The 20,735-nt window shown below is 49.3% G+C and overlaps 1 protein-coding gene across 2 annotated transcripts in view; it reads right to left on the bottom strand.

Annotated features, from left to right (window-relative positions):
• Positions 1-20,735, bottom strand: part of LOC149359227 (voltage-dependent calcium channel subunit alpha-2/delta-1-like) — a 229,277-nt gene that overhangs the window by 153,324 nt on the left and 55,218 nt on the right. The window contains exon 2 of one of the 2 annotated variants that reach the window (XM_089571499.1): positions 2,390-2,440. The exons of the other annotated variant lie outside the window; for it this stretch is intronic. Within the exon in view, the coding sequence (XP_089427625.1) occupies positions 2,390-2,440 (51 nt within the window). The remainder of the gene's footprint in view (positions 1-2,389; positions 2,441-20,735) is intronic. 2 annotated transcript variants of the gene reach the window in all.

Here is a 20,735-nt window from a genome sequence, read left to right as displayed (position 1 = left end):
TTGTACCTTATACACTCCAAGCAGAGCTTTTAAATGTGACTATGACAGCTAGTTTTTTTTTTTTCGTTTAGCATCATCATCATCAGCCTGACTACGCCCAGTGCAGGGTAAAGGCCTCTCCCACGTCTCTCCAGTTAGCCCTGCCCTTTGCCAGTTGCGGCCACCCCATCCCAGCAAACTTCTTGATCTCATCCGCCAACCTAACTTTCTGCCAGCCCGCCTTCTTTTGGAATCCACTCCGTTACACTTAAGGACCAGCGATTATCTTGCCTTCGCCTTACATGCCCTCCCCAAGCCCATTTCTTTCTCTTGATTTCGACTACGAAGTCATTAGCCCGCGTTTGTTCTCTCACTAACTCCACCCGATTCGGATCTCTTAACGTTACAGCTATCAGTTTTCTTTCCATAGCTCACTGTGTTATATTTAACTTAAGCTGAACCCTCTTCGTTACCCTCCACATTTCTGACTCATAGGTGAGTACCGGTAAGATACAGCTGTTGTATACTTTTCTCTTGAGGCATACTGGTAAACTGCCATTCATTATCTGAGAGAACCTGCCATATGCGCTCCATCCCATTCTTAATCTTCTAGTTATTTCCCTCTCATGATCCGGATCAGCACTCACTAGCTGCCCTAAGTTGACATATTCACTTACCAATTCCAGCACCTCGCTACCTATTGCGAACTACTGTTCCCTTGCTAAACTTTTGAACATTACTTTTGTTTTCTGCATGTCAATTTTTAGGCCAACCGTTCTACTCTGCCTGTCTAACTCATTTATCATGCTTTGCAGTTCATGTCCTGAGTGATTTAGCAAAGCAATGTCATTAGCGAATTTCATATTACCTAGGTATTCTCCATTAATTCCTATCCCCAACTGCTCCCATTTCAAGCCCGGGAATACCTCCTGTAAACAGGCGGTGAATAGCATTTTCGAGATCGTGTCTCCCTGCCTGACGCCCTTCCTTATTGGAATTTTATTGCTGACTTTATGGAGGACCATGGTAGCTGTGCAGTCGTTATTGATATCTTCCAATATTTACACATAAGACCCTTCTACACCCTGATTGCGCTATGCCTGCATGGCAGCTGAGATTCCCACCGAGTCAAATGCTTTCTCGTAATCAATGAAAGCTACATATAGGGGTCGGTTATATTCTGTGCATTTCTCTATCACCTGACTGATATCGTGAATATGGTCTATTGTCGAGAATCCTTTACGAAAGCCTGCCTGATCATTTGGTTGATTAAGTTTAAGGTTGTCCTGACTCAATTACCGATTACCTTTAGAATAGGACCATGACAATCATTTCAGGGTCCCTTAAGTCATATGGCCATCAGCGGCAGGTAGGTCAGTTTCGTTGCTACAAAACGCAACAATTTGGACAGTTTTGCATAAATTAGCTTTCACCCTTCACATTTCGATTTATTCTGTGGACAGCATTAGCGATGCGTCCCACATTGCGCTGAAATGAACGAACGAGGTCTTGTTCCACAGTTCAGGAATCGAGATCAGCCACAGGGCAAAATTTCCGTCTTGGCGTCGGCTGAAATGGCAGAAAGCGGCCCTAGAGACCGCGAAGCGCGCTCTAAAAGCGTGCATGATGCTCTCTACAGCTTTCTACGCCAGCGCGTGTAGCCGTGTTCTTTGCTGGTAGCTTGTGCTGGCTGAGAGAATGCAGCAGGCACGCTTCTTCGTCTACGCCTTGTGCAGCTCTACTCTAGGTGTCGGCGCGAGCTTCATTCAGGCAGTGGCGTTCTTTATTTAACGGAGGATGCCAGCTTCAAGAGAGGAGTGGAGGGAAGACGCGTCGGCCGCTCATTTTCCTGGGGTTCGTCATAAAAGATGCTCTCTGCCTTCCACCGCGCTGTGCGTAAGCTTGCGCGGTGTACTTGCACGTGCTAGTTCCTTTACCGCGATGAATGGAAACCGCTTCCGAAACACAGGTCGGACAGACGGCGCAATCTTCTATCCGTACCGTCTTCGAGCTGCCCACTATATGCGAGCTCTTCTCGCGGTACAGACCGGAATGTCCCAGTTTCTGTGGAAGCGGTTTAACTCGGGTTGAAACACCTTTGAAACACCTTCTTTTTCCTTCATTATAGATATGCTTATTCGTTTAGAAGTTTTGCGCAGCTGAGAATCATACTGTTATCGTGCGGCTGTATTTACTGCTTTCATTAAGGTCGTAACCTTGACGTGCAGAGAATGCTTCGCAGGGACGCGTTGCGAGACCCGTGAGGGTCACTTCGACTAGGGAGGTCTTCGCGTCCTCCGGTGTAGCGATAGGAAGCTGGCATCCCCCTTTCAGCGACGAGAGGCAGCGAGCGAAGCGTGTTGTGCAGCCGTGCTTGAACCAGCGCGGGCTGGCCCCGTTGCTGCCTGACCTTGTGCCTCCGCTAGCCGCCCTCTGCCAGTCCCGGCCAGAGCTGCTGCCCCTGGAGCAGAACCAACAGTTAGAGAGCGGCGCCACACTGATCGCCCGCATGGCGCAACCGCGGACAGGGCCAGGCCTCGGACGAGGCCGCCTGTTAAGCCTAACTCTATGTGTCGTCGTGGAAACCACACCAGTAGAAGCAGTTCCCCGTCTTTGCGTCTATTTTTCGCTGTTTACACACTTCTCCTTAAAAAAACAAACAAAAAAAAGCACAAAGCATGTTAATGCACGCACCATCGTCATCAAGGATTGCGAAAAGCAGACTTTTTTTCAGCCAAGCATTGCAGCAGTTTAGCTTGTTGTCACTGCATGGCGCCACACTGCCTACGTTGGCTTCTGGCACGGTAGTGCGCGACCAACTAAATGTGCGGAGGCTGCGCCGTTTACAGAGTATGTAACACATTTATCGCTGCGTAGGCTCAACTAAAGTCACTACATTCGCGTTCCCCTCCTCTGGTGGGCGAAAAAACTTCCCAGGCTCGTCTTGAGCAGGTGTTCGTCCACGAGGCCGGACGTGGGACGACAAATGATGTGCAAAGGGTGCTCACTGCACTCGGACAAATGATGACTTCACACTGTCGCGATGTCATTATCATCGGCGTCTGCCGACTTGTGCGCTGCTTCTAGCGAATGCGGGCGCATAAAGGCGGTTGTAGACGCTAACTCTCCCCAAAGCATGGACCGGAAGCTTTGTTTCTTTCATATGGAGCATTTTATTCCCTTATAAGCACTCTTTGACCAATTAGGCAAACATTGCTTTTGCCAACTGACTGATCAGAATCACCGCTTGTTTTAAATCAAGTGAGTGGTTTATTTGATTTGGTGGCGCCTAGTCCGACTTTATTTTTACATATACACGCCAAACATCGCCACAAGCTGTCCGCGTATTTTGACGGAGGCGAAAGAAAAAATAATTGCCTGCTGTGCGACGTTAGCGGATGTAAGAAACTTCAGGCAGTCGAAATTATTCCGCAGCCTGTTGCCAACGGGGGTGCATTCAATGCATGACATCGCTGGTCTATCGCCTCTCGGAACGGAGAAACGACCTTCAAGGTTTGACCAACGGTCAGCGGTTTCCTTCGCTGGGTGACAGACAATCTAAACAGCACAAACACTCATAGAACAGTGGCAATGTGCGAAGTTTACGCTTACGGATGTTCTACATCGCCTGTAAACACGCTTTACGCTTTGCTTGTGAAAATGCCTTGGTAATTAAGAAAACTGAGATACCAGCTCCCAGACGCTTCCGTTGGTTAACAAAAAAAAAAAAAGGCTAAATGTCCTTGCTGATCAGCCTCGAGAAAGAGCATTCCTATCACAAAATGTAGCCTCATAAACACGGGTGTGTTTCTTGAATGGGTAAAACCCGTTTAGAACTTGAAAACACATTTTAAAAGCTTTCTTTTTAATCTTCTGAGACGTGAGGCAGTGATAAGGTATTGCCCCTCGCATCGCTCGTTCGTAAGCATGCACAAGGTTCAGTCAGTACTCGTAGAGCGCCTTGGAAAAAGGGGAGAAAAAAAGGTTAACAGATGTAAGTGCTTGTCCCGACGCTTACTGTTCTCCTTCGCCGTTCCGAATCAGAGAGCAGACACGAAAGAGGCTGGTCAGCTGTCGGGGATGGAGTCGCACGAAAAAGGCTAAAGGCGGGAAATACGACGTTGGATGGCGAGGAAGAAAGGGGAAGTGGAAGGGCGGGCAAGGGGTTGGAAGTGGTTATGCCATTCGTCCCATGTCAGAGCCATTATTGCGGGATGCCCATTTGGGGAAACAGACAACGGCGGCACAGGGTCGCCCGGCGATAAGAGGAAGAAGCGAGAGCTGGAAGAGGGGAAGAAAGCGGGAGAGCGGCGCTCGTCGCCCCACGCATCTGTTCGCCGTCGTCCGAAAACTTGCGTCAACTGCCTCCCAGGGAATATGCCCCTCTCCGCGAGGCCTAAACCGCGCCGCCGCTGCCGGGCCCTGAGTTCTGCCAGTGGTCTCCTGATGCTCCGGAGAGCGGGCAGAAGAAAGACCGCGCGAGAGAGCGCTGTGCTGCATAGCACTGCCCATCGGGCTTACTCGCGGCCGCTGCAGCGCTTGCTTTCTGGCGCTCAAGCTAGGCCACTCCGAAAACTACCCGCTGGGTTTTGACCCGAACGAAATGCGAATGGTTCCCGGGGTCGCATTTTGAAACACTTCGCATCATCTTACCTTTTTTTTTCATTATCATTTTATTTTGTGAAACAAATACATCAAAACTTGATTGGACCCATAGCCAGTTCGGCTAGTGAAGCCTCTAGTTTTCGCACATGACCTCATATGACATTTTACATTGGTACAGAAATATCCCCGAGATATTTCGAATATCATTACACAATGTTAAATGACAAATGAAATGACAATAACCACAAAGAGGACCTTTAAGAGATGCCGACATGGAAACTATTATTAAGCAAAAACTGTCATATGGAGCCGATCCATACACCAGCTTCTGCAGGCAGGGACGCCAAACGGTCTCACCCTCCGCTTGGAAGGCTCCTCTGTCTCAGTCTATCCTGCAGAAGTAGCCAGGGCTGATTCGGCGGGCAGTCGACATCGTCATCATCAGCAGCAGCAGTCTTACTACGCCCACTGCAGGAGAAAGGCCACTGCCATACCACTCCACTTAACCCTGCCCTGTGCTATTCGTGGCCACATTACCCCTCTTAAACTTCTTAAATTAGTCAATCCACATATCTAACTTTCTGCCGCCTCCTGCTGCGCTTTCCTTTCTTGGAATCCAGTCAGTTACCTTTAACGACCGTCGGTTATCTTGCCTTCGCATTACATGCCCTGCCCAAGCCATTTCTTCCTCTTGATTTCGAGTAGGATGTCATTAAGTCGCGTTCGCTCCCGTACCCACTGCGCTCTATTCCTGCCTCTTAACGTTCCACCTATCATTTTCCTTTGCATAGGTCGCTGCGTTGTCCGCATTTCAAGTCGAACCCTTCCCGTTAGCCGCCTCCTTTAAGCCCCATGGGTTAGTACCGGTGTCATATACTTCTCTCTTGAGGGATATTGGTAAACTGTCATTCATCATCTGAAAGAACCTGTCATATATGCGCTCCACCACATTCTTATTATTCTATTTGTTTCCGACTCATGATCCGGATCAGCGGTCGCTACATGCATTCTCATATCACTTCCAGCGACTTGCTACCAATCACAAGCTGCTGTTCAATTTCGAGACATTTGAACGCCATAATTTAGTTCTCTGCATGTGTTTAAAAGGTAACAAAGGTTGGTTTAACAACCTTTCTGCTTTGCCCGTCTAGGTCACTGCTCATGCTTTGCAGTTCATCCCCTGCGTGGCAGTTGCCATAGCCAGGTCTCGGTCTGGGTGTCCCACGCAAGCGACTCCACCAACGCTGCCACAAGGATTACAATGCAGGAATGCATTTCAGCGATACATTTCCACCTCTCTTTAACAGCAGATTTCTGTACGTCCATCCACACTACAAAATAAAAAAAGGGCAGAGTATAAAATTCGAGCAAAGAAAGCCCACGAGGAAAGGTAAAGGTCTAAGTGGGATTCCAACCGCGTATTTCATCTGCTTGCACGCGAGGTGGAAGCGCGGCGCGCTTAGCACAGTTGGGCCAACTGCGGTGCTGCTGAGGTCGGAGAAAGAAAGAAGGGGAAAGCGCCTGCAGACTGGTTACGATTGGGCCACCACCACTGCCGTGTGCAGACAGAAGGGAGTTTATAGAAATGGAAGCTTGGAAAAAGATTAAAATGATGAGCGCGCGCCAAAGCGGTGATGGCGGCTGCTGCAGCGACCCTAGCAAATGCAAGCTTCTTTCCATTACCCGTCGCAAAAAGAGTCATGCCTTCCAATACAAAATCGCTAACGGATCCGTAGAATCTGTATCATATTTCAAATACTTAGGCGTCACATTATCTAATGACCTAACATGGAATGCACATGTTGCTAACGTGATATCATCTTCTAAAAAAACTCTGGGATTTTTTAACGTCACCTTCGCCTCACCTCACATCACGTGAAATTGCTCGCCTACAAATCACTCATTAGACCTAAACTTGAATATGCATCCGCCATATGGGACCCGCATCATATTAACCTCGTAAACGATCTAGAAGCCGTTCAAAACCGCGCTATAAGGTTCATTCATTCTTCTTACTCCTAGGACGTCAGTGTTTCAGCCCTAAAAACTAAATCAGCACTATCGCCTCTTTCCGTTCGTCGTCGCATAGCCACGCTATCACTGTACCACAAGTTCTTTTACTCATCACTTAGCCGTGCCCTTTACATCACGCCAGCATCATACATTTCTCACCGCCCTAGCCACACGCTTCAAGTTTTTCGCCCACGTGCCCGAACTGTTACTTTTTCAGCCACCTTCTTCCCACGTGCAGCTAAAGATTGGAACGGCCTTCCCCAGCATATCGCCGACATCACCTGTCCATCATTTGCTAGCAATCTGAACAGCATTTTTTGTACATGATCGCAAATTGCATTGTCTTGTACCTTTTCTGCCCATCCCACCCCTTATGTAATAATACCCCGCGAGGGGTCTTTAAGATAATAAAATGAAATGAAATGATATACCCCGCTAGCACCTGGCACGCAGGCCATAGAAGCTCATGCAAACGGCACTTGCTCTTGTAATAACTTGCAGTTAGCACGACAAACAGCCCTTCTAAAAACTGGAGCTAATTAGGTACGCTCCAAAACATACGGAGGAAAGTGAAGATTTATATGAAACTCAACTTGAGAAAGATAAATTAATCTGCCTATGATGCACAATACTTTTAAAAGGTGACGAAATAGAGAATCCTTGAAAACGTCTAATCTTTTCGTCCTTTTGTAAGATGCAGAGTGTCTTTCTTTGCGGTGCGTTCTCTGTTTCGTTCGTGTACACGTTTTTTTGTGTTTTTGTGTGTTTGGCTTGTCGCGGGCGGGCAATGTCCATAATCAGATTACTGCCGAGTAATTACACATCAGCAGCCATCCAAGCGCAGCCATACGGCTACAACGAAAAAGTATTTCACGAACTTTAGGCGGCGCCGCAGTCCAGCCAAGATGTCAACCGCAAAAAGGACTTCGTCTGTGATCTGTCTGTGATCTGTCGCAGAGGATATTTAGCTCATTATCCTCTGAGCTCCTCAGAAAAAGAGCCCATCAATAGCGAACCAACGGCAGCAGCTTGTAGAAAGGACGCTATTTATGATTATGTGTGCAGCCAAGTTAATTAATGGATGGAAGGAAAAAAAAAACTCCTGTCAGCTCATGGAATCAGCTCGGCAATAAATGCAGAAAATCCGGCAGAGCTCACTTGAACGAATGTTGTTGGCCACTCACTCGCTTCGGACTTCTTTAAAAAGTGACAAGAACAAGAAACAAACTACTAGAGAATCCTGGGATCAAAATAAAACCGATGCTTTTTTCTGGCAAAGCTTGTTGTATTGCCGCAGCGGTTAAAAATAAAAGTTATGACGCTTGAAACGCGAACATTTCGGCAGAGATGTGCCTGGTCGAAAGGCGAGTTAGAGATAAAGGAGACACTGCGACGCAAGCCTCATGGGAGACACACGAGACTTCGGTCGCAGCGCCTTTTTTTCTGTCTAGCTCCAGTGTGGCAGAATGCTGCAAGTGCGAGGTGAATATACAAATACTCTTTTTATTTCTTGACAAGATTGATGGCAGCAACTGCTGAAAACGGCAGATTTTGAATGTTGTCCTTCCAAGCATTCGTGTGCCCTCAGATTCGTGCTCATATTTCGCCGCTACTTTTTTGTCGATAGTTTTTTCCTCCAGCAACCAGCTTGCCGCACATCTTTTCAACCTGGAGCGTGGATGGCCCCGTTCGCCCCGCTCCGCCTTCCTTGTTGAAAAACGCGGCGACTGATTCGATTAATGCTGAGGGAAGGCAGGAAAGTAAAGGAAAGGGCGGCCTATTGAGTCGCGTGTAAAGAAAGGGCGCGTGTTCATAAGTGCCGTGGCTCGAAAATAGCTCGAGAGGAGCGAGCCAGAGCGGGGATCGATTTCTGGCCGGCCGCCCTCAGGAGCGACCCGGGATGCACAGGTGTCACCCGGGAAGAGGTGGTGCTGTCAGCGCCAGGACGGTAGCGCGCACGTACTCTGCGCTTTTTTCTTTTTCCCGCACGGTACGATGTTTCCCCTAACGTGACCCAAGCTTTCTAAAGAAAAAGAAAACTGAGCGTCGCACAGGGTTTAAAGCAACTTGCCATGGTTGGCATTCGCGCCGCGCGAGTCAGACTGCGTTTTTTATCTCGTACTTGCTAATAGACAGTTTTAGCTGAGCGTTTTTACGGCCAGCGGAGAGGAGCCGACGAGCGGAGATGCCACCGCGCATGCCCACATCGCTGGGCCGGCCAGCGTTTTTACGGAGCGAAGCTTACGTCCGCTGGGAAGCCCTCTACAGGGGAGCGATAGGCAGCGCGCGAGCGTGCTTACGTAAGAGCGCGCGGGCTTGTATGGGTATTCAAGATGGCAGCCTCTTTTGTACATCTAAAACGCAACACTTGCCCAATAAATAACTAAAAACACAGAATCTACCTTTACTAAATAGTTTCAGCGCATTATTGGCTGGCTTAATTGATATTCTTTTCACTCTAACTCGAATTGTGATCTATAGGTGGAGCAGCAGAGCAATTCGACTCCAGTCCGCTCGAGAAGACGCGCGATCAGCCCGGCTAAAACTCTTTTCTCGCGCGCGTCTCCGCTGGTGTATCCGCTCACCCGCTCCGCCCCGCAGCCCGTAAAAACGCTCAGTTAATTGTCACGTAGTGGTGACTGCAGTCGGGCGAACAGGAAAACAGCGAGAATGGCTTCGAAACGAAACTCTTTATTTGGGCTGACTTGCGCTCGCAAAGAACTGAATCATTCGGCGGCGGCGTAGCAACAAGCGTGCTCCGCGGTCGTCGAACTGAATGTCCGCCGTTGTCGGCCGTGCTCTTTATTAAAGCTGATAGCGAACTTTTGAGATAAAGCTAGGGAAGTTACTAGAACATTCTGGCGCAAAGTAGAATCGACTCCGCCTGGATGCGATCAATCGATATAAATCTAGGCGCGTCTTGCGTCACAAACGAAGCGATAGAGCGGTGTGTCGGCAGCCTTGAAGCATGAACAAACAAACACTGCAAACAAACGCGACAAAGATTCACGGAAATATCGAAATTTCCAATAAGTAGTCCGCATCTCACGTATACACCGAGGAGCTAAATTTTGTCTAAAAAATAAATTATCACTATATTTGCACGCGATACAGCGCCCACATCACGTATTATATAAAATCTCGTAAGGCATTTCATGTATAGCTGGAGCTGTTGAACAAGAAAATGCGTTATAGTATGCAGCTGTCCAGAGGACGCAAAGGCCAAAATATTAACTTTTATACTAGTATAGCACGTTGGCTGCATACCGAATTGTATGGCATTTTATTGAAGATATGTGCATAATTTGTTAATCGCTAGTTTCCGACCACTATGGTGACCAGGAAAATTCGACCGCTTTCATAAACACTGTACAACGATAGCACTGTAACTACAGCGTAGTCCTATTTTTCGGCCTGTGAAGAAAGCAGAAAGCTTCTCAAAGGCACCAAGTTGGGCGAATTAGTTCGTGCTTGACCCAATTACGACAACATTGTTCGCTGCGTGTAGTTTGAAGAAATTTCGGGAATCACGGAAGCTGTTTCGCACATTACAGGCTCCGAGAAAGTGACACGCCTCTGCTTCCAGTGTCTGCCCCACAATCCGTATGTCGAAGGCCTGCCATACCCAACGTCTGGGCACAAACGTCCGTATTCTGGCGAAATTACACTAGCTCGTTCTGTTCTAGACTGGGCCCTCGGGCGAGTGTCGTTGCACATCTATGGTCGTGTCTTTTCTGCACTTTTCAAATTCGTGGGTTCTCTTCAAAAAGAACCCCGCAAGAGCTATATCGATCGAGGAAAACGATTGGGCTGGGTCTTTCTGAACACGATCTACGACCAATTAAATCACTGCGACGCTATGAAGCCAGTACTTAATAATTTCCGCAATTTAGTTGAATTAATTACTCCATATAAAAACGCTCTGTCTAGCGCAAGAGGGATGTTAGCGGTATCTGCTGCATGTCTGCTTTCTGGGTGCTGTGACGCAGGGAGCACTGTAACCAAAAAAGTGAAGAAACGATGTGGCAGTTTCGTGTGCGCTCCTAAACTGCAGAAGAAGCCTGGCTTAAATAAAACGAATCAAAATCGAGAAGTCGCCCCTCTCACTGAGACCTTTTTGCCCTCTTGTCCTGCAAACGCAGCTTTCTTCTCCCGGCTTCAGCCCATTTTGTCCAATAAAGAAAGAAATGTCACAGTGCCTCTGATGCGCATTATATTCTGCTCCAAAAAGCCGTATTTGCCCGCCGAGTAAAATATAATACTTTGGTTTTGCGAGTCTAAAATTTAACGAAACACGTCGGAACTGAGTGCAAAGGAATCACCCGAACATACATTTAACCCGCCGCGGTGGCTCAGTGGTTACGGCGCTCGGCGCCTGACCCGAAAGACGCGGGTTCGATCCCGGCCCCGGCGGCTGAATTTGGATGAAGGCGAAATTCGAGAGGCCCGTGTTCCGTGCGTTGTCAGTGCACGTTAAAGAACCCCAGGTGGTCGAAATTTCCGGAGCCCTTCACTACGGCGTCTCTCATAGCCTGAGTCGGTTTGGGACGTTAAACCCCCATAAACCAACCTAAACCAACCCTCCTAAAGCTGCACCTGGGCTGCAGTCATGCAGAGTGTTTCGGCATAACACGCATACGCAAGCCGGGTAGAGCCTTTGCAAACTCGCGTCGCCACTGAGTTCACTGCGTAGATCGGGGTCCATAGGAGTGCGCAGGTACGCACGTAAGTGCGCGCTTTGACGGCCCCCTGTTTCAAGGCACTCTGAGGGCGCCCTCTCCCTCTCATGTGCAGATTCGAAGATGCCTTTCTAACCGCTGAGCTTCGTTGTTGTTCCAGGTCGCGTGAGCGACCACATCAGCTAGTTTGGTTTGGTTTATTGGGGTTTAACGTCTCAAAGGAACTCAGGCTATGAGAGACGCCGTAGGGAAGGGCTCCGGAAATTTCGACCACCTGGGGCTCTTTAACGTGCACTGACATCGCACAGTACACGGGCCTCTAGAATTTCGCCTACATCGAAATTCGGCCGCCGTGGCTGGGATCGAACCCGCGTCTTTTGGGTCAGCAGCCGAGCGCCGTCACCACTGAGCCACCGCGGCGGGGCAACGACCACATCAGCTGCTCTAGTCGTGGGGCCCAGTTCGGTCATTGTGGGCTAGAAAAATAGCAGTGCTTGCATGATATACTTTTAGCCTCCGTTCTCAACGAATTCATGCCAACGTCGTCTGGAAATTGCGGCTGGACGCAAAGCCGAAACTGGAGTGCGATCATGGATGCGAACTTATCCAAACTTCTGAACTTTTCTGTCCTAATCGTATCCAGCAATAAAGAAAAAAAAACTTCAGCGCACAGCAGCATCCGATCCATCGCCGGCGGAAAAGAACAGCTCTGTTTCCCGGTGGCTCATAACCCTCATCTATCGTCGCTTTTTTTTTTTTCAACATGGTATTTATTACAATGATACGGTGTGTTACATACATGGCTGTTTAGAAACATTAAAAAAAACAGTGGGAAATGAACGAACCTAATCAACGAAGCACGAGAAAGGAGTCAATGCAGAGCACACAGCTAATAGCTTTAGCTGTGTGCGTTGTAACTGACTGTCTCTCGTGCTACTGGCCCCATTAATTCGTCGTCTTCGTCGTCTTTCGTCCCTGAGTTTTGCACTTTCAAATGCCAAAACCACGAAACGTTGTACAGCTGGAAAAAAAGCGGCCTCGAAAAGAGCCATGCGCGCTGCCCGCTTGAAAGAACAGAAGCGGATGAGGGCGGCAACGAAAGGGCCTGGTCGGTTGACGAGAAGGCTATCGCATATTCATACCTCAAAAGTGTCGGTGTGGCTCATTACATAGGGTGCAATTGAATGTGCTACGCCTTTCCTGCAATAATTTCATGCTTACACCTTGTCTCGACTACCATACCCAGCTGCAATTTCAAGCACAAAATTGTGTTAGCTCTCACTCTTGGCAAACTTAACACGAACAGCATCCGAACCGGACTCCGAACACGAGAGCGAACTTGTTAGCAATATTCTGAAGCTTTCCTTTCGAATGGAATCAAGTAGAAAAGTCTTCATCCCTGAGCAGAGACACTATAAGAAAAATTTAGAGTCGAGTGGGATTCGAACCAGCGGTGGCGCAAAAGAAAAAAAAATCAACTTTGCTTCCCGCTGCTTTAGATCACTCAGCAATATATTTTTTTTTTCATTTTTATAATTGGACTTTCACAAACACTTGTTGCAAAATAATTCGCTGAATACGACGCACGAAAAAATAGGCAGTGGCTTAGCTCAGCTATGCCAGGATATACGTAGCGACAGGTACGGTATAACCCTGGTTACTTTGCTTATCGTCATGACTACTTGTTAGGCATTAAAGATGAGACACGTGGTGAAGGCGGCACACGTTACTCAACTTTACTGACTGCCAGAAAGAAAGACGGCCCGGTGATCCGTAAAGTAACACGCGGCTGTTCTTCCTTGCCTGGACGGCTAACTGCCAGGCTACAACCTCGGGGTCCGACGACTCGAGTTTTTCCCCTCTCGTACGCCGCAAAGGGTCGGCCTCGCTCTCCTTGGCCGTCATGACAGTGTGTTTTTTCCACCGCCGCATCATCATCATCCTCATCTCTCGGTCGTAGGCGAGTGGCGCCGGCAGCTGTGCCGTCACTTGGCGGCTCCTCTCGGTCGGAGGCGAGCAGCGCGGCACGCGGCGCACCAGCTGCGCGGCTGTGACGTCACTCGGCTCCTCGCGCATGCGCACAAGTGGCGCCGAAGACCCTCAGCGAAACTGCGAGACCGGGGGTAATGTAGCTCTCGCTACAAAAAAAAACTGACGCTTCTAATGCGACTTACGTCGCCTTTTTTTAAATTATTTAAGGTCTGTGGGGGGTTCCATATACTTGCGAATACTTGCTTCTGCCACTCAGCCACCGCGGCAGCTTCCCGCGCCCACGCATTGTCGCCTTCATCATCTTTCAGACGTACACTGTTGCAGTGTGCACTGAAGGCGAAAGCTCACTTCATCTTCGCTCTCAGGGCGAGGCGCACTCCTTCGGTGAAAGCTCTCAATCTTCCATTGCGGCATCCGACCGCAGGATTTTTTCAGCCGACGATCCTATCCCTCCCCCCGGCAATTTTCTGGCAGTCGCTTCTAATTAAAAAGCCGTTACAGGGCGGCACGCGGGTTGGGGGCTCCAGATTAACGCCACGGTTAATAATTCCTATCTGAAGCCTGTCCTCGATCCCGTGACATTATCTGCTTCGGCTAGAGTCGCGATGGGCACTCCGATCAGTAGTTCGAGGGCGTTACAAATGCATCCGCCTCGCTCGGCTGGGTCTACACTGTTATCCTTGTGGTCCATTGCGCATGCGCATGAAAGCAGAGATTTCAGTGCGTTGTATGTTCACTTCATCAATTGTAATAATACTTTGTCGCGCGTCGTCCGAGCTCCAAGTGCGAGCTCTGCGAGAGATAAATTGTCAGCGAATGCAGGGAACCTGGCATGCGACGGTTGCTCACTGCTCCACGCACCCGTCTTGGGGGGGACGTTCTCTTCACGAAATTCGATAGAAATGCTGTACGCTCTCAAGGACGAACGGGGCTTGGACGCGCGGCTGGCGTGTGTGTGCAGAGGGCTGCCGGCGATCAGTCACGCCTGGCCGGACTAAAAGCGTCGGCCGCATTTCCACCTGTCACGCTCGGGGGCGCGCCTGCTACGGCGCGTGCTTGTTTGTCGATGCCCTTTGCTTTTGTTCGGTCCGCCTAATGCATTATAGATGCGTGACGTAGCCTCCCAGAGAGCCTTCCCTCTCGCAGGCATCCGCTATTCCAACCACCAAATCCCGCGGACCCAAGCGCAATTTCTTCACGCGCACTGCAGTAGGGTAACGTGTGCTGCAGTGCAGGAGGGCGTGCAGTCGGGCTAGTTGCTGTTGCATTATGTAAAGAAAACGCCACAGTAGGGAAAAAGGACAACGAGGGAGGCACATATGACGATTAACAAGCGCTATTACTAACTGTTTTATTGAGATTTAAAGCCGATAATGTGAAGGCAAATATGAGCATGCGCAAAGATGGCGGAATGATGCGTGTCCCTGTACTGCCCGCCGTCCTTGCGCATGCTCATGTTTTCAATTATATTCGCTGCTTTGTACTTCAATGAAACAGTTGGTAGTAACGCTTGTTAATCGTCATGTGTAGCTCCGCCCTTGTCCTTTGTCTCTATTTTCGCGCTGTTTTCTTTACATTAAGATGCACTGTTTGTTTCGTGGTCTTCTGTGAAAATTTTTTTGCGGCAGACATAATGTTTCTGGCCGGCTGATGTTTTAAATGCATTCTGCTGGTGCCTTCATTTGGTAATGCTTACGTCGGTGATACTGGCTTACCAGAGAGAGGGAGAGAGAGAAAGGAATTTAATGAGGAAAAGGTGGAGAGGTCGGCCGGTGGTAACGTGGCCCTGGCCTGCTACTCCTTGAACAATCTTCAGCAGCTATGGTTTATTGGGGTTTAACGTCCCAAAGCGACTCAGGCTATGAGGGACGCCGTAGTGAAGGGATCCGGAAATTTCGACCACCTGGGGTTCTTTAACGTGCACTGACATCGCACAGTACACGGGCCTCTAGAATTTCTCCTCCAAAGAAATTCTAGCCGCCGCGGCCGGGATCGAACCCGCGTCTTTTGGGTCAGCAGCCGAGCACCATAACCACTGAGCCACCGCGGCGGCCTCGAAGTAAGGTACGCGTCGACCTAAACATTACCGAAGACACTTTGGAAATTCTAAAGTGTGCTTGGCGAAAGCCTTCTGGTCAGCCCACTGCCGCTTCCCCGAATCGCTTGGCGCGGAATCACTGGGCCGCTTCGGAGCCATGCGTCTCACTCACTCGACTGACACGAGACGTCTGGCGAAGGAGCGGTGGTGTAGCTGCCACCGCTGAAGCGCGCGTGCTCGTTCTACCACTACTGTGTGACGTCACGGTTGCTATGCACAGCTGCGCCCCCCACCTGCGCGCCGGTTCCTAAGGAGGGGAGGAGGATGCGCCGCTGCGCGGAGGAGAGGTCACAGTGGGCACTATTCCAGCGCACGGACGGACACCGCGAGCATGGACGGACACCGCAATGCATTAGCCATTAAAGGCTTTCGCCTTAATACTTCGATCACAAAGCCACGCTACTGTCGACAACGACTCCGGCATCCCCTTAGGATATGAGGTCGAATTCGCCTGTGAATCCGACGAAGAAATGTGGCGTCAACACAATCGTGCCACTCGGAAAAGTAGTGATCGCTCGGCGAAGTGTTCTCACCGAGAAAAAAACATTGAATGCAATACGGACGAAATATTGTACTAAGGAGAATTCCTCGAATAAAACTCAGTTTAGAGGTCGTAATATGGCAGGTTCGTCATCTCATTGTAGGGACCTCAAAAGCAAAAATTGATGATTATTGGGCTACTTGGTTAAACATAACTTAACTGGCAGCGCACGTAGAAGAAGGGACATGATAGGACACAAAAGCAAGGAGCGCGACTTCCAACTGTTTATCCGAGAAAAGGGGAAGAGCAAAGGGAAACAACACTCGTCATGATGCCACAGCATAACACCAGGAACCTGATTCCAACCATCTAAAGATCTGAATTCATTCTGCGTCAAAACTACCGACGGCATGCTCCTACACGTATCCCCCGCACGCGCAATCTTCACCGCCTCGATTATTTCCCTAATTTCCTGGTCCTTATGGCAACTATCAATCGTGCATTGATTAAATGCTGGCACGCATGGCTCAAAAGCCGCATCAATAGACTCGGAAACATAGCGCAGCAGCACTAAACTCATAAACATTTCGCAGCAGAATTGCTTAGGTGCCGCCGCCATAATTTTTTTCTATGCGTGGCCCGCCGCGGTAGCTCAGTTTAGGTGCTCGGCTGCTCAGCCAGAGGACCGGGACTAAATCCAGGCTGTCGTGTTTATCTGGAACGAAAAAAAGGCGAACCTGTGTCGTGAGATGTTAGTTGAAGTACCCCAGACGGTCTCTGTTTATTCGGAGTCCTCCACTACGGTTTCACTCATATCCCATGTTTAGCTTCGGGACATTAAACCCAGCATTTTTTTTTTCTGCCACGAATAGCGCATTTCTTATTTTATGCTTAACAATATTTCATGCTCTTTCCACACAGATCGCTGCGAGGCTACTCATATCCCATGTTTAGCTTCGGGACATTAAACCCAGCATTTTTTTTTCTGCCACGAATAGCGCATTTCTTATTTTATGCTTAACAATACTTCATGCTCTTTCCACACAGATCGCTGCGAGGCTACCAAGGGTTTTCCCGATGTTGAAGCTTGCGAACCTTGTGTCAGCCTTCTCTTCATTTCGGCGCTCCCTACCGCTATATACGCACATTATATTTCTGCTCGAGGTGAGTAATCTCACATGTCTGATAAATAGCAACTAGTAAAGGAAACGTGAAGGACCTCATCACCTGGCATGTTCGTAAGAATTCATCTGGCTAATAAAAAAGAAAAAAAAACGCTGCATTTCACACATTGCTGCTTTGTTGCCACTACAAGAAAACACAGGTATAAGCTGCAGATGGGTGCGTCTATAGGTTGTTTTAGAGCCCTCGTACGGCAAAAAGAAATGAATCTTGAAGAAAGAAAATGGCGCAGTAATAGCCGCACATCTCGGTCGACACCAGAACCGAGCCGTAAGGGAAGGAAGGAAAGAAGGTGGGCGTGAAAGAAGAGAGAAAGATGCCGTAGTGGAGATCTCCGGAACAATTTTGACCTCCTGGAGAGCTTTAATGTGCCCTGGCATCGTACAGCACACGGGCGCCTTTGCGTTTCGCCTGTAACGAAACGTGGCCGCCGCGGCCGGATTCGAACCCGGGGAACTCCGGCTCAGTAGGCGAGTGCCCTAACCACTGAGTCAATGCGGTGCGTCACCAGTTGTACGGTAAATGCGCTGACTACGGCAATTACGACCATACGGCAAGAAGTGGCCTGGCAGGCGCGGCGACGGCAGCAACGGCAACGCGTTACCGTATCTGGGGCTCGGCTCTGCAAAAGCTGTCTCATAGCTCTGCATAAGCGGTATTCACTGTTCCTTTGCTCCTAGCAGCTCTGCAAATTCACTCATATATTTCTCTCTTGTCGGGTGGACGATGGAAGTTCATCATCATCATCATCATCATCAGCCTTACTACGGGCACTGCAGGGCATAGGCCCCTCCCCCATCTATGCAATTAACTGTACCCTTCGCCAGCTGCAGCCACTATATTCCTGCAAGCTTCTTAATCTCATCCGCCCACCTAACTTTCTGGCGCCCCATGCTACGCTTGCCTTCTCTTGGAATCCCCTCTGTTGCCCTTAGGGACCAGCGGTTATCTCGCCTTCGCATTACATGCCCTGCACAAGCCCATTTCTTCCTATTGATTTCGACTAGGATGTCATTAACCCGCGTTTGTTCTCTCACCCACTCTGCCTGCTTGAGATCTCCTAACGTTACACCTATCATTTTCCTTTCCATAGCTCGCTGCGTTGTTCTTAACTTAAGCTGAACCCTCTTTGTTAGCCTCCACGTTTCTGCCCCGTAGGTGAGTACCGGTAGGATACAGCTGTTGTATACTTTTCTCTCGAGGGATATTGGTAAACTGTCATTCATGATCTGAGAGATCCTGCCATTAGCGCTCCACCCCATTCTTATTCTTCTAGTTATTTCCCTCTCATGATCCGGATCAGCAGCCACTACCTGCCCTAAGTACAGGTATTCCCTTACCATTTCCATCACTTCGCTGCCAATTGTGAACTGCTGTTCCCTTGCGAGGGTGTTGAACATTACTTTGATCTGCTGCATGTTAATATTAAGACCTACCGTTCTGCTTTGCCTGTCCAGCTCATTGATCATGTTTTGCAGCTCATCTCCTGAGTGACTTAGCAAGGCATTGTCATCAGCGAATCGCCAATTACTTAGGTGTTCTCCATTAACTCTTATCCCCAACTATTCCCAATCCAGGCTTCGGAACACCGCCTGTAAACAGGCGGTGAATAGCATAGGCGAGATCGTGTCTTCCTGCCTGACAGCCTTCCTTACTGGGAATTTATTGCGGAGTTTATGAAGCGATATGGTAGTTGTAACGACTGCACAGCACAGCTATATGGTAACGACTGCACAGCACAGCTGGAGGTTCATATACGGCCTCCATTTCACTAGCTGTCAAGCTCATCCTTGACGGTAAAGTACAGGACAAATACATAACGGTACCGAATTCGATGGCGAACGTTTGATGTTCTTATGCACACCGGGTTGGCAGCAGTAGCCACGAGATCAACTTCACACGGCCTATCATACGGTTTCCTTGGAGTGCGAGCGCACCGCAATTCTTTTAGCCGCGGTGGGTCAGTGGTTATGGTGCCCGGCTGCTGACCCGAAAGACGCGGGTTCGATCGCGGCCGCGGCGGTTGAATTTCTTTGGAGCAGAAGTTCCAGAGGCCCGTGTACTGTGCGATGCCAGTGCACGTTAAAGAACCCCAGGTGGTCGAAATTTCCGGAGCCCTTCACTACGGCGTCTCTCATAGCCTGAGTCGTTTTGGGGCGTTAAACCCCATAAACCAACCAACTAGTTTTTTAGTTGCGTTCTCTGCTCCCTACAGCAGTTCTTCTCAAATTCGAATGCACGCCATCTAGGGCGCCTTCTCATTTTTGTGCAGTACTATATTATCTCAAAGGTGAGAACAAGAAGACAGAACCACGCATAATTTAGTTTCGGCGTTAAACCTTCAGTATGCGTTCCTACTGCCGCAATAAAAAAAAATGGAAGTGGTCTGGTTACCTATAGCTCCTCCTGGAGTCTTCGTTTCATCGGAGGCTCTTTATTGGCCGCCATTTACCTCCTCGCCCAGTAGCAGCGTGGCATGTGAAATATGAACGCAACTTTGTGGCGCGGGAGCGGGAAACTTCGGCTGATAAAAATAAAGCGTACGAAGGGCGCGCCAATGCCGTGCGTGGGGCTCTGATGTCGACGCTCGCGTCACGTACTACCGGGGCTTCGGTTCCCCGCCCCGCTGGCCGCCGGGCTACGCATTGCTCCGGCCGTGCTGTGCGGGCGCGTTTGGAGCGCGGTTCGCCGAGGGGAGGCGCTCGTTAATGAGAAACCGCTGATTAAGGAAGCCGGCACAGTGAATCGACGTTGATTTACCAGCCGTCTTTAGCACCGCTGAAGCAGGCCAGGAGCTGCTGTCTTTGCTGCTTGCTAAAGTTTGCGTCTACGTCAAGCTGCCAGGTTGAGAGAAAACAGGAAAAGTTAGCAAGCAGCCCGAGAACAATCTGACCAAACTACAGGGTTCGAAGCTTGGGTCTTGCCTCGTGGCTTGTTAGACGTCCCGGGTGATTTTGCTGAAACAGTTGCTTTTTGCCGTTTAGCATTATTCGAATGCAAAGCCTACGAACAGGAAAAGTGCAGCTGGCGGAACAGGAGAGCGGCTGACAGCACTGAAGCAAAGATGAAGAACCAGCCGAGCGAGACAGAAGCAAAGCGCTCCCGACCTCTGCTCAGGCCATTTTGCCGCAGTTCAGCGAGGAGGACTAATTGGCACAGTTGGAGACTTGCGCCAAGCGTCGAGAAAAGATAGGCAATTAGGCCACGCAGCACTCGTGCCTACACAAAAGAAGAAATGGCACCCAGAGGCAAAAACCACTTCGTAAAGGGCCACGCTCAACTCTCTGCTCTCTTTGCGGAGCAACGAAAACGAAATGTGAAGAGCAAACTTGCCTTTTCTATATTTATGTGCCGCATTTACTCACATAATGAACGCACTTTCTTTTTGAAGGAATATCTAATAAAATCCGAGGGGCAGGAAGGGGAGGACGGGGGGGCGTGACAACATCTCACGCGAGCACGCGTGAAAAAATATTAGAAAAGCAAATTGTACTTTCGCGCAATATGATGAGTGTGCCCATTATGCAAGCCCACACGGAGCATATTGCAGAGAATCTGTCATGTTTGCTTCATAGTTTCCTCTTGAGTCCTGTCCTCCACGCTGCCAACAGACGTCGTTCGGCCTTTCTGTCTTTTTCACGAGGCGAGTTATGTACGTATTGAGGGCTCGATGGATGGGACGGCTCTGGAGAGGTGCGTTCGCAAC

Source organism: Amblyomma mixtum, chromosome 2, assembly GCF_055824585.1.
Source record: "Amblyomma mixtum isolate Tamu chromosome 2, ASM5582458v1, whole genome shotgun sequence".
Classification (NCBI taxonomy): Eukaryota; Metazoa; Arthropoda; class Arachnida; order Ixodida; family Ixodidae; genus Amblyomma; species Amblyomma mixtum.
This window is presented reverse-complemented; position numbering and strand designations above follow the sequence as displayed.